The sequence below is a fragment of the Nanorana parkeri genome, unplaced genomic scaffold (assembly GCF_000935625.1).
Source record: "Nanorana parkeri isolate BGI_ZX_2015 unplaced genomic scaffold, ASM93562v1 scaffold1801, whole genome shotgun sequence".
In the NCBI taxonomy this organism is placed as follows: Eukaryota; Metazoa; Chordata; class Amphibia; order Anura; family Dicroglossidae; genus Nanorana; species Nanorana parkeri.
Window position 1 is genome coordinate 121,694 of NW_017308069.1, and position 13,614 is coordinate 135,307.

General features: G+C 42.1%; 1 protein-coding gene across 1 annotated transcript in view; it reads right to left on the reverse strand.

The window, feature by feature from the left end:
- Positions 1 to 13,614, reverse strand: part of UBN2 (ubinuclein 2) — a 199,070-nt gene that overhangs the window by 71,587 nt on the left and 113,869 nt on the right. Inside the window, exon 10 of the mRNA XM_018571668.1 lies at positions 8,923 to 9,033. Within this exon, the coding sequence (XP_018427170.1) occupies positions 8,923 to 9,033 (111 nt within the window). The remainder of the gene's footprint in view (positions 1 to 8,922; positions 9,034 to 13,614) is intronic.

A 13,614-nucleotide genomic window follows, 5' to 3' on the forward strand; every position in this document is an offset into this window, starting at 1 on the left:
GGGTCCAGGATGGGGTTTAGGGGAGCATTAAAATCCCCCCCCCCCCCCTAATATTATAATACCTTCCGTGAAGTCTGAGAGCAGCGGTGTAAAGCTAGTAAGGAATGTGGTGTGACGAGAGTTTGGCATATATACTGTTGTCAGGGTTACAGGGGTGGTATTAAGCATACCTTTCAAGGTACCTACCTTCGTCATCCGACAAGGAAGCCAACAGATCAAAAGACATCGATCTATGAAGCAAAATTGACACTCCTTTAGACTTACTGGATGAGGAGGTTGCATGATAGACCAAGGGATAATGATGGTTTGAAAACTTTGGTATTGTCCCCATGCGAAAGTGTGTCTCTTGGATGAAGGCTACTGAGGCTTTGGATTTCTTTATGTCTCCCAGTACCATCAATCTTTTTTCAGGTAAGTTAAGTCCTCTGGCGTTCAGCGACAGCACTGTCAGATCACCTGGTGAGGACATCCTGCTCGTGAGGAAGATACTAAAGAAAGGAGAGGAAGAGCAAGACCAGGTAGGTCAAGAAGGGGAAGATAATAAAAGGATAGAGAAAAGAAAAAGGCAAGGAAGAAGGAAAGGGGGATATAGAAAGGAAAAAGAAGAAAGAGAAGACCCCCTGGACAGGTAGACTAGACTATCAACTGGTAGCGATGTTATAAGTGTCGATATGGCAGTACCAAAAAACAGGTCTCAATGGAGGCCCCTAGTGGAAAGGGGTCACTTTAGGGGGCAACAGGGAGTGAGCACAGCAACTAAGGCTATACACTATTGCCTCACTTGGGGGAACAGGTTTGACACTGCCGTAACAGTTGATCAAGTCAGGTACGATCAACTCCAGATAAGGGCCCCACGGAATCCTGAGAAATTATAAAAATGCTAAACAATTTAAATCCTGCGTTCCAAAAACAAAGGGCAGGGATTGATTGGGGGGTGAGCATTTACTCCAACAGGTAAACAAACCAACAAACGAACAGACAGTCTCCTTACCTGGAAGGAAAGTCCAGGGTTGTGGCCTAATACCATGACCGCAATGCATCTCAAACTCTGGTACCATTAAGGTGTGTGCCCAAAAAGTTATTTTATAACATGTAATCTATACAAAATAACAATAGGTAAATGGCAATAGAATTTCCAGTGTTATACATTACGCTGCCGTTCCCTCCAGAGTCAACGGACACCCAGACCAGTACCCAGACAGCTCTCCACGCGGAGGCCACTGCAAAGTAAGGGGACTAGGCCTCCGCCGGTCCGGGGGGAACCCGCAACAACACATCATATCCATAATAGGAGCATAAGAAATGGGACATGTTAACCTGAACGCACTATGAACCAATAGTACGAGGAAAAGCTTATTATCTTCCGAAGAATCCTGTGGTGTCCGGGGTCCTTAGGTGTAGAACCCGTCCAGTCCAGTCCTTAGCGTTGGGGATTACGGAAAGTCTGTGTAGGCAGGGAAAAACCTGAAGAAAAGTCTATGTTCCGTGTGGTCCCAGGAACATTCTAGTGGCGTGGGCCGGTTCCATTGAAGTCATTCACCAGGTCAGTCAGGGCATAATCGTGCGCAAAGGCCTTCTGGGACTTCCGACGGCGTTGGTCTCTTGCGTCTGCTCTGGGGATCCCGCCTAGATCGGCCTCTGAGGGTGAGCGATCCCGTCTGCGACGTGGCCTCTCCAGGTTGTCGCGCATCCGGAGATCATCGTACCAGTCCGGTACCCGAATGGGAGAAATACCGAGTTGATTGCAGAATTCCTCTACCTCTTCAGGTAGGCGCAGGGTGACCGTATGCCCGTAGTGTAAAGTAGACAGGCAGAATGGGAACTTCCATCCATAGGTGATGCCATAGGCGCGGAGGAGATCCACCAACGGGTGCAGAGCTCTACGTTGCTATAAAGTGATCTTAGACAGATCTTGGAAGAGTTTTACCTCTGTACCCGCATATAGGATTTCTGCTTTGGTTCTAGCTCGTTGCAGGATTTCTTCCTTGAGAGGGAAGCTCTGTAAGTAACATATGATGTCTCTAGGTATGTCATCTTGTATGTTGCGAGGTCTCAGCGTCCTATGTGCTCTGACAAAGTCGACAGGTGGGCAATCCAGCAGATCATTAAATATTGCCATCAATGCTGACAATATAGAGTCCAGCATAAGCGATTCAAAGACCCATCGGATGAGAATGTTTGAGTGGCCTCAATGTGGCGGCATAAGGTCAACCAGGGAGCGAGTTGTAGAGTTTTGGTGGGTGCAGAGAGAGTGGAGGGCAACATATCTCTCCACACCGGCCTGTTCCACCATGTGTAACCTGTGGCCTATATCATGAATGTCCCGTTTGAGTTCAGGGACCGCAGAGCTCAGGGCATTCTTGATATCTCCTGCGAGCGAGGTTAGGTCTGACTTGGTAGTTAGCTGTTGGATGCATGTAGACATCAGGCCCGTATCCGGGAGTGTAGGAGGCGCATCTGTAGCTCTGCATGTAGCTGGCGGGCCGTCTGGGTTCAGCACCATATTGGAAGAGCGGGTCTCAGAGGAGTCTTGTCATTGTGTGCAGAAAATGTCAGGGAACTGTTGATGATCCAGGGGAACAAGGGCGACCTCCTTGTTTGCCGATTTTACCCATTTTGGGTAAGAGCAGGTAAATGTAGCGGCGTTCAGGAATCCGGAGCTAAGCCCACCAAAAAAGAAATTGTTTGCCCACCAGATCATATCTGGGTGGTTGTAGAGTTTATGCAGATTTGGAATAAATCAGAGGGGAGAATCTGGAAATGGACCAGAATGTCCATAGTTCAGTGCCCCTTTGGCTTTGTACCATGGTAATCACACAGAAGTAGTGGTATACCTGTGAATCAAGTACCATAGTTGTTCTAGTCAGCCTATAGATGTGTCCACTGTGGCCGTAGAAGCATTTTCAGCAAGACAGTAGAGTGCAACAACTTACACTCTGAAACCATTTATCAGAATAATTCAAAACTTTGCACATATGTCCAGGGCGATCTCTTCTACCACGGTTGTAAAACCAGGCCCAATCCCAAAATCAATATGGCCGCCACAAGCCAATCACTTTTAACATTGCAGCAAATTGCATAAACGTGCATTTCTATCACTATGAAGTATGTTAAAAGATATGATCTCAAAATCAGAACCAAATACAATATGGCTTCCACATGTCACCAAAGTCGGTGGCCATTTTGAATTTTTTAAAATATAATTCATGAAATCATGTCCTGCTTTTTATCTCTCTAACTACAATATCTTCTCATGTACTATAACCGGCTCTAATGCTTGGCCACCTCCATTGCTGTTTGCAGTTATATTTTTAGGTGGCCAAGCAACGAAGTTGTAAGAACACCTATTGTTATTGTTAAAATTATTATTTTTTTTTTTAATAGGTGGCCAAGCAACAAAGTTGCAAGGACACCTATTGTTATTGATAAGATTATTATTTTAATTATTGTTATATTTTTCATTAGGTGGCCAAGCAACGAAGTTGCAAGGACACCTATTGATATTGTTCGGATTATTAGGTAACCAAGCAACGAAGTTGCAAGGACACCTATTGTATCTGTTCAGATTATTATTAGGTGGCCAAGCAACAAAGTTGCAAGGACACCTATTGTTTCTGTTAAGATTATTATTATTTGTATTAGGTGGCCAAGCAACGAAGTTGCAAGGACACCTCTTGTATCTGTTAAGATTATTATTTTTATTATTACTACGCCACTTTTTCAAATGCCTAATGTCTAACTACAATGTCTTCTCATGTGCTATAACCGACTCTACTGCTTGCAGTTATATTTATTATTATAATTCCTTTTATTCCGCCGCTTTTTTCAAATGCCTGTAATAAGTGCACTGTTAGTCAAAAACTCATAAAACTTTGTACAATGGTAGAGCCCTGTGCTCTGCAGAGCCTATTACAATATAAAGGTCATAGGTCACATGATGTGGCAGCCATCTTGGTTTTTGTGACAATTTTTGCAAATATTCAGAAACCTGCTTCTCCAGAACCGCTAAAGCTACAGATGTATAAATTGCTGTGTGATCTTATGCTTTGCACTGTTGCCACATGGGTTCATTACAGCTCTATTGGTCACATGGTTTGGCAGCCATTTTGGATTGTGCAATATTCTGCAAACAACTTAACTGCCTCCGGGCCGGCCGTAGGAAAAAAAACGGCCGGCCGGGAGCTCTCTAGATCTGAGCGGGCGTCTTTAGACATCCGCTCAGACACGCCCCCTCGCACGCTCCGCTCGTGAGCGGGAAATGGCCGCTATTTAAAAACAGGCAGCGATGCCTGTTACCATACAAGCGATCCGCCGGCTGTAGAGCCGGCGGATCGTGTGTATGGGGTGCCGATCGGTCGCCCCATCCCCCTCCGCTGTCCCGCTGATCCCGGGTTCCGCTGTGCTGTTTCCGCTCAGAAGCTGGAAAGAAGCTGATGGAGCAGATCTGTGCTTCATCAGCTTTTTTGGGGGGTCCTAGGTGACATTAGGGGTCTTGGAGACCCCTGATGTCTCCATAAAGAGGACCTGTCACCTCTTTTGCTATCACATAGGGGAGTTTAATTAGCCCCCGTATGTGATAGCAATAAAGTTTAGTGGAAATTTTTTTATTTTTTTTAAATGTAAGTTCCCACCCATACATACACCCATGCAAACATGCGTCGGGGGCGCATATGTGCAAAAAAGACGATTGCGCCCATTACGCCGCACATGTTACATATCGCCGCAAACGTTGGAGTGAGAGCAATAAGTCTAGTGCCATCAATCACTGATAACACTAAACTGATGAGCGGTAAAAGCTTTTAAAGTGTCGCCTATGGCCAATGTTGGGTATGGTAGTTTTCTGCAATTTCGCGGGTGCGCGCAATTTTAAAGCTTGACATGTTTGGTGTCTATTTACGCGGCGTGACCTGATCTTTTATATTTTACCAAAAAACTGGATAATAATAAATGTTTCCTAACATAATGTAAAAAAAAATTTTTTTTTTCAAAATTTTCTGTAATTTTTCCTAATTATAATAAAAAATAAAAACCCCAGTGGTGATTAAATACCACCGAAATAACGCCCTATCTGTCCCCAAAAAATGGTATAAAATTCATTTCAGTACAGCGTTGCATGACGGAATAAACGTCAGTCAAAGTATCGCAGCGCTGAACACTGAAAAATGGCCTGGCCAGGAAGGGGGTCTAAACACCTGGTCTTGAAGTGGTTAAACTCTGAAACCATATATCAGAATTATTCAAATCTTTGCACATATGTCCAGTGCGACCTCTTCTACCACGGTTGTAGAAACTGGCCCGATCCCAAAATCAATATGGCTGCTGCAAGCCAATGGTATTTAGATAGTGTTATTATTATGGCCTATTGTTCAAAAGCCTGTAATAAGCACACTGTTACTAACAAACTGATGCAACTTGGCCCAATGGTAGAGCTCTGTGCTATGCCTAATCTTTTGCATCATAAAGGTCATAGGTCACATTGCCTGGCAGCCATCTTGTTTTAGGTGACGATATTCAGCTACATATTCAAACATGTTTCTCAGGAACTATTACAGGTACAGGTGTACAAATTGCTATGTATAGTTATACCGTGATCTGCACTCACAACTGATCATTACAAGTCAATTGACCACATGGTTTGGCGGCCATATTGCCTGGTGTCAAATTCGACACATTTTCCTATTATTTTGATGCTCTTTTTTTCAGATGCTAATTATTACCACACCGTTATCTAAAAACTCATCAGATTTGGCACAATAGTAGAGAACTGTGTTGTGTTTAATCTTTGGCAATATAAAGGTCATAGGTCACATGCTCTGGCGGCCATCTTGGTTTAAGCAAATTTTTTCCTGACTATTTTCAAACATTGTTTTTTCATTACCGCTAAGGCTACAGATATACAAATTGCAATGTGAGGATATGCTGATGTCTACAGCCATATACGTTTATTACAAGTCAAAATGTGTTCCAAAGGTCAGCGGCCATTTTGAATTTTTTTTAATATTTCATGAAATCATGTCCTGCTAGTTTTCTCTCTCTAACTACAATGTCTTCTCATTTGCTATAACCGACTCTACTGCTTGGCCACCTTTATTGCTGCTTGCAGCTATATTTATTATTATATTTTTTTTATTCCGCCGCTTTTTTCAAATGCCTGTAATAAGTGCACTATTACTCAAAAACTAATGAAACTTTGCAGAATGGTACAGCCCTGTGCTCCGCAAAGCTTATTACAATATAAAAGGTCATAGGTCACATGATGTGGCAGCCATCTTGGTTTTTGCGACAATTTTTGTGAACTATTCAGAAGCCTGTTTGCCAGAACCGCTAAAGCTACAAATGTACAAATTGCTATGTGAGGATATGCTTTGCGCTGTTGCCACATGTGTTCATAATAGCTCTATTGGTCACATGGTTTGGCCGCCATTTTGGATTGTGCAACATTCTGCAAACAACAATCTCTGAAACCATATATCAGAATAATTCAAAACTTTGCACATCTGTCCAGGGCAACCTCTTTTACCATGGTTGTAGAAATAGGTCAGATCCCAAAATCAAAATGGCCGCTGCACGCCAATGATTATTAGACAGTGTTATTATTGTCATGGCCTATTTTTCCAAAGCCTATAATAAGCGCACTGTTACTCAAACTCATACAACTTGGCCCAATGGTAGAGACCTGTGCTATGACTAATCTGATGCAATATAAAGGTCATAGGTCACATTGCCTGGCAGCCATCTTGTTTTAGGCGATTATATTCAGCTCCATATTCAAGGATTTGTTTCTCAGGAACTATTACAGCTACAGATGTAATTGCTGTATAAAGTCATACTATGACCTGAAATATTGAAACAAAATCGCATGTAAGAGATTTCAACCAAGCGCAACATACTAGTTCACATCTGATCACACTGATACACATTGTTGCAGCTGGTACTTTAATTTAATTCACCTTCCTAGCGCAGTCAATTTTGGATAAACAAATACAATATGGGTTACAAATGTCACAAAGGTGGGCGGCCATTTTTAATTTTGAAAAATATTACAATTCATGAAAATGTGTGCAGTTGCACAGGTCTATTGTGAATACATAACTGCTATTTATGTCTCTAATCGAAGTGGAAGACCATTAAAGCAGAAATTGTGCCCTAGGACTTTGAAAAGTTTGTGAGAAAGAGTGATATCTAATGCCTCTGATTTCTGACAATTGATTTGAAAATTTGACAGTTCCCTGTATAACTGAAATTCAGCTAAAAGATTTGGAACAGATTTCTGGTGAAGACAAAAAAAAAAAAAGTAAATCATCTGGATATGCTGCTACTTTATGGTGATAATTACCTATCAGTATACCTATACCTAATTTCCTATCGGATCCTAATATCAGGATTGGCTCGAATTGTGCGTAAAAAACATTCCACAGAGAGTATAAAAATTAAAAGGGATAGTGGACAACCTTGTCTAATGCCATTTGTTATTGAAAAAGACGACAACAGAATTCCATTCACATGCAAACAAGCAGAGGGGGTCGAGTACAGTAATATTATCCAGGACATCATTTGAGGTCCCAGACCTATAAATTCACATGTTAAACGTATAAATGTCCAAATGACCCTGTCGAAGGCCTCCTCCGCATCTGTTGAGAGGATAAAGGAGGGGCTCCCCACTAGGTCGAGTGGACAAGATTAAATGCCCTAATGGCGTTATCTCGGGCATCGCGAGTGGGAACAAAACCCACTTGATCTAAATGGATTAGATCACTAATATATGGGAGCAGACTCATAACTATAATCTTTGCATATATCTTAGTATCCACATTGAGAGACATGGCTCTGCAACTTGAACAGACCATAGGATTCTTCCCTTGCTTTGAAATCACCACTACATGTGCTTTTTAATCATCAATAAGTGCCCCCCCACATGTACATCCCTCACACTCCACAGTATCTTATTTGAAATGAGAATACTAAACCCCCTCGATCTTTTATCAGGAGAATAACTATGATAGACCGTAGGGTAATGATGATCCTGAAGGGAAGGGGCCTTTTTTATCTGAAAGTGGGTTTCATGCAAAAGCCTTATCCGAGTTATTTGTCTACATAGCTCAGATAGATCATTCTACGTTTTTCAGGAGTATTAAGTCCCTTTCTTAACATTAAATGAAGATATACAAATAGAAGCCATACTAAAAGGTGGCCCGAGAGAAATAATACAAAAATATATATATTTTTCACATAATTTCTCACTGTTCAGCTTAAAGGAGAACTATGAGGTGAGTGCTTTTCACTCATCCTCATAGTTCGAGCCTACCTGTAACAATGAGACTGTCGAACACATACCGGCGTTCGCTCACGTCTCGATCCTGTCACGGCTCTCTGTCATGACAGGGGAGGGACTGGATTCCCCCCTCCCCGCTCAGATCCTCCAGTGCCGACTGGCGGAATGGACGGGGTGGGTACAGCTGGCTCTGCCTCTAGATAGGCAGAGCCAGCTGTCACTCACGCAGCTGGGCGGATCCAGACATAATTGTCGGGATCCGCTTCAGCTGCAGCGTCTCAGTATACCGCGAGCTGCAGCTCGCGGTATACTGAGCTTAGGGTGACGGGAGGACGCTAGTTTGTGTCCTCCCGTTACCCTAAGGGAGAACTATGGGGAAAATCCCTAACCCCATAGTTCTCCTTTAAGTCTAAAGTGCAGCTTTATTTAGTTAAAAAATATTATTTTTTTATGTCAGTTATTAACATTACTAACCTGCTTCAAAATCTAGCCCTGTATTCCACTACACTCCTGGATTTTATTCCAACTATGACTCAATCTCGCCGACTTCTGAATGACCTGAGCTTTGAATGGGTGGTCTTAACATCAATGCTGCTGTATAGCGTAAAATTAATGAAGCTTGGAGTACGATCATCACCAAAAGACATTACCTAAGTGTGTCATCCCAGTAAAACTTTTTCCTTGGTCCCATCACCCTTTTTCCTGGCTTTTCTTCATCCTCCTCTTCTGAAGGATTTCGATCACGCTCATCACTTTCATGTCTAAAACAAATTATGCCAGAGAGCAACAGTAAATTGAAAAAATAGAAGATATCTAAATTATATTAAAAAGAGGTCCATCTAGTCAAAAATACTTGTGATAAAATGTTTATTAAATATGCTGCCAAATTGACAATCGCCAAAGCTTAAGCCAATTTAGGCTTAGGGGCTGTCAAAAACAGGCTTACCAGAATAATGATTAAAGAGAAACTGACAAGTCATACTAGCCGATACTCCTTAAATGGCAACTCTGAATATCCTACCCCCAAACATCACAATTTGACCACTGCTAGCTAGCAATTTATTTTGAAAGCACCACCCCCTCCATATTCCTGGGACTCACTCTCCCCTTTCCCCTAACCCAATCTTTCCCTTCCTTATTTCATATAAACCTTTTTTTTCTGCTTTCACTTCCTCTTACATGCTATACTTTTTCCTGTATATCTTTTAGGTGAATACTTTTTCGCACCTCCCCATAACACTTGTCTCTCACTGTAAGACGAATAAGGATACACACTCCCACTTGTGACGAGGGAGTATGGACCCAGCTTCCCGGCCAATCAGGAAGCCGGGCAGCATGTAATGACTCGCTGCCCGGTTTCATGATTGGTCGGTAAGCTGGCCAATCAGAAAGCCGGACAGCGAGTTATTACACTCCCCCAGCTTTCTGATTAGCCAGAAAGCCAGCTTCATGCTCCCTCCTCACCAGGTGACGAGAGAGCATGGAGCCGGCTTCACGTATAATCAGGAAGTTGGGTGGCCCGTCATTACACGGCACCCGGCTTCCTAATTGGCCAGAAAGCCGGCACTATACTTTCTCATCACCTGGTGACGAGGAAGCATGGAGACGGCTTCCCTGCTAATCAGGAAGCCAGGTGGCGAGTCATTACACGCAGCCTGGCTTACTTAATGGGACTTCCGGTATCGGTAAGTACCAAAAAAAAAAATATCAGTACTTGTATTCGATACCGAAAAAAACGGTATCGGTGCATCCCTACTTATGTCTATTTTTGTAATCAAGTTTAAGTGTAACAATATGTGCTTTATGCAAATGTTTATAATATGACTATGGTAAGTGGTAAAGATAGCGATTTTAGAAAGAATTGTTAGTTAAAAAGACATGGTCACCTTGCCCACGCAAGAAAAAGTGACAGTGTCTGTGTAAAGGGCCCTCATCCCCTTTACACTCACCTCATCTGCGATCCCTTGCACTCTTTTACTATTGCTTCCAACGCTAAAATGAGAAATTAACACATCCTTGGCCAAGTGACAGTGCTTGGGCTCAACATTTGGCTGCTAGGCCCAAACACTGCCACAGGGTAACAGGTCACATGCTCCCCAATTCGTGGAAAGCGCTTAGAAGTGTTGCCAGCAGCAATGAAAAAAGCAGTGTCAAGGAAGCACAGGCAAGCTGGGGATCAGTGAGCCAAGAAAGGGTGGGGTGATGGCAAGAGCCAAGGCTCTTGAAATGTCTCTAATGACATACAGATCTATGTAAGTTTTTAAGACGGTTTTAATAAAGTTTACCTAAGGATTTTATACAATGCGATGTTTGCTTTTTTGCCGAGTGCTAAATTACCGGTGAAGGAGAGAGCGTAATCGTGGGCTAAGACACTCATTGAGGGGATCTTGGAGCACTTTTGACCATTATAAAAACATGGTCCATTGTCTCTTGTGAGTGGAAATTTTGCACACAATATTGCACAAAGATCAGAACCGTATTTGTGGCACTATAAGCACCGTGTGTCCTTTGGATTTTATGTGAAGTTAATTGAAACTGTTTATGGCATAAACAGATGTGAGACACCTAATTGCATTGAAGATTTGTGAAGTGGACACTTTTTGTTGTTTGATCACTAGTTTATGTAATCGGGTATTTGGGATATATGTCTTTTTAATGTTATCAGTGTTTTGTGAGGAACTATATTATAGAAGATTTGTGGAAATAAGGGGCATTTTATTTCTGGTCACTTGTTTATGTATTTATATATTTTTTCTGTGTAGATACATATGCAAAGTAAGCGCAGTGTGTTTTAGGGATATTTGATAGTGATTAGGTTTACTTGCGGCTTAAATATTTTGTGTGGGATATTTGTTTTTTAGGGGTAGGAGCACAGATTTATTAGATAAAACATTGACTGCATCTGACAGACCCCTTATCATTCAGAACCTGGCACTCAACAACCAAGCTGTTAAAGCCTGCTATTGTAAGAGAGGATAGAAGATAGGTCTTTGAGATAAGAGGTCTGGACCATCTGGCAATCGCTATGGGGTACCTGCAACTACATCAGCGTACCAGGAAGGAGAAGGCCAATCTGGACTCACTAAAATAGCCTAGTACCGTATATATACTCGAGTATAAGCCGTCCCGAGTATAAACCAAGGTACCTACTTTTACCCCAAAAAACTGGGAAAAAGTATTGACCCGAATATAAGCCGAGGGTGGGAAATGAGGCAGCTACTGGTAGATAGATACCAATAAAATTACATTAATATTTATTTAAAAGAAAAATAACCTAGCTCTGTAAGTGGAAAAGGGGGTGCAGGGCTACATATCATGTACTACGGATCATTTAACCCATTCATATTAGCAGAGGATAATTGTAAATCTATTGTTCAGTGCACTCTATATGTAGTATATAGTACATGTACATATAGAGTGCCTGCAACAATACATTTACAATGATCCTCTGCTAACATGAATGGGTTAAATGATCCATAGTACAGGGCTACATACAGATCATTTAATACATAAGATGACCCCGCTCGGAGCGCCGCACACCGGAGCAGCAGTGACGCGACGCTCGGCGAGGTAAGTAAGAAGACGCGCTGGCGCTGACTCGAGTATAAGCCGAGGGGGGCACTTTTCACCCAAAAAAATGGGCTGAAAATCTCGGCTTATACTCGAGTATATCAACAGGCAGCGGTCATCCCCTGGCTGAAGCTATTCAAGAATAATGTGCGCTTGAATAGCTTTTTTGAAGTGGAAGGTGACACTAGGGGTCTAATAGACCCCTAATTTCACCGTAAAGAGAACATGTCACCTCCAATGTGCTATTATATAGGGGGCTAGTAAGCATCCCCATTTGATAGCAATGACGGGGGAAAAAAAGTTTAAAAAATAAAATAAAGGTAAAAATACAAAAACATTTTTTTAAGTCCATCGCGAACATGTGCATACCAACGGAAACATAAGTCAGGTGAACCTGCATACGTAAACGGTGACTGTGCTACACGTCGGGTATCGCTGCATGCAAGTGAGAGCAATAATTCTCGGCCAATATTCATGGCTAACTTTAAGCTGATGACGGGCTTTTAAATACATTTGTATTTTTTTGTCCAATTTTGTTGTTACTTTAAACAAAGGTTTGGTAATTTTATAAAATTTGGCATGGAGTTTTTCCGATTCAAATTTTAAAACCATGAAACTAATTAAAATGTCTAATACATACAATAATTGAAAGTAAAATGTTAGTTTTGGCCTGACATTTTGGTGCAGGAGGTTCATTTCACTGGCACCTCTTGTCCGCAGTGCGATCATCCACACCGGAATGCGTGGTACTGCAATGCTGTGCATTCCATCGTGATTCGATTGCAAAAAATTGTGCATGCAGTTTTATTCTGAAGTAAAATTTATATTTGTAACACTCCATTTGTGTACTTTATGTTAAATAAATGATGGTATTTTTTTTAAAAATCCGATTAACTGAAAAATTTGGGCTAAACGGTTATTAAAATTATTTAGGGATGCGGAAATTAACGATTAATCCCTCGATTAATCGTTAATTTTTTTGATCGATCAAAATTATTTTGATTGATCAAAGTTCTTTTGATCCATACTCACCTCTCCGCCGGCTTCCGGGTCTTCCCTCGGAGATCGATGTCCGTGACGTCACCGGACTCCTCCCCCCTTCCCCAAGTGGCTGTCGGCTAACGAAGGGAAGGGGGGAGGAGTCTGGTGACGGCAATGTCCGTGACGTCACTGGACTCCTCCCCCTTCCCTTAGTTACCCGGAAAATCAATATGTGTGAATTCACTAAATCCATATCAGAAGCTCAATAAAGATAGGCTGATGTCAACTTATGCTGCCTGTCTTTTCAAAAGGTCTTCATTTATTTAGAAAAAAAAGGAATTGTTTACAGTTACTGGCTAAATAATGTGCTATTTTATACTCTAAGACTGATGGAATAGGTTTCAATATTGTATAAGTCCTGTAGCTCAAAAACAGACCCGGGCTAACTTTCCCTGCTTGGGCCGGTGAGTACACATCCTGGCCGGGAGAGAAACACTTTTTACCGGAAAGGTTTAAATCTGCTCAATCGAGCAGATTTAACCTTTCCCTGCGATCGTTTTTATTTTTTATTTTCTGACATCGGGAGCCGCGGCCTGACCGTCAGTCAGAAAAGAAAAAAAAGGCATACGATTGCATAGCTAGATTCCTATTGGCTATTGCACTTTGCAAACTAGCTAATGCACCCGCCCACTGCTGCTGTCAATCAGCAGAGGGGGACCTGAATTTTTCTATCAGGTCCTCTTCTGGTGATTGAAAGCAGCAGGGGGCGGGTGCAATAGCTAGTTTGCTAT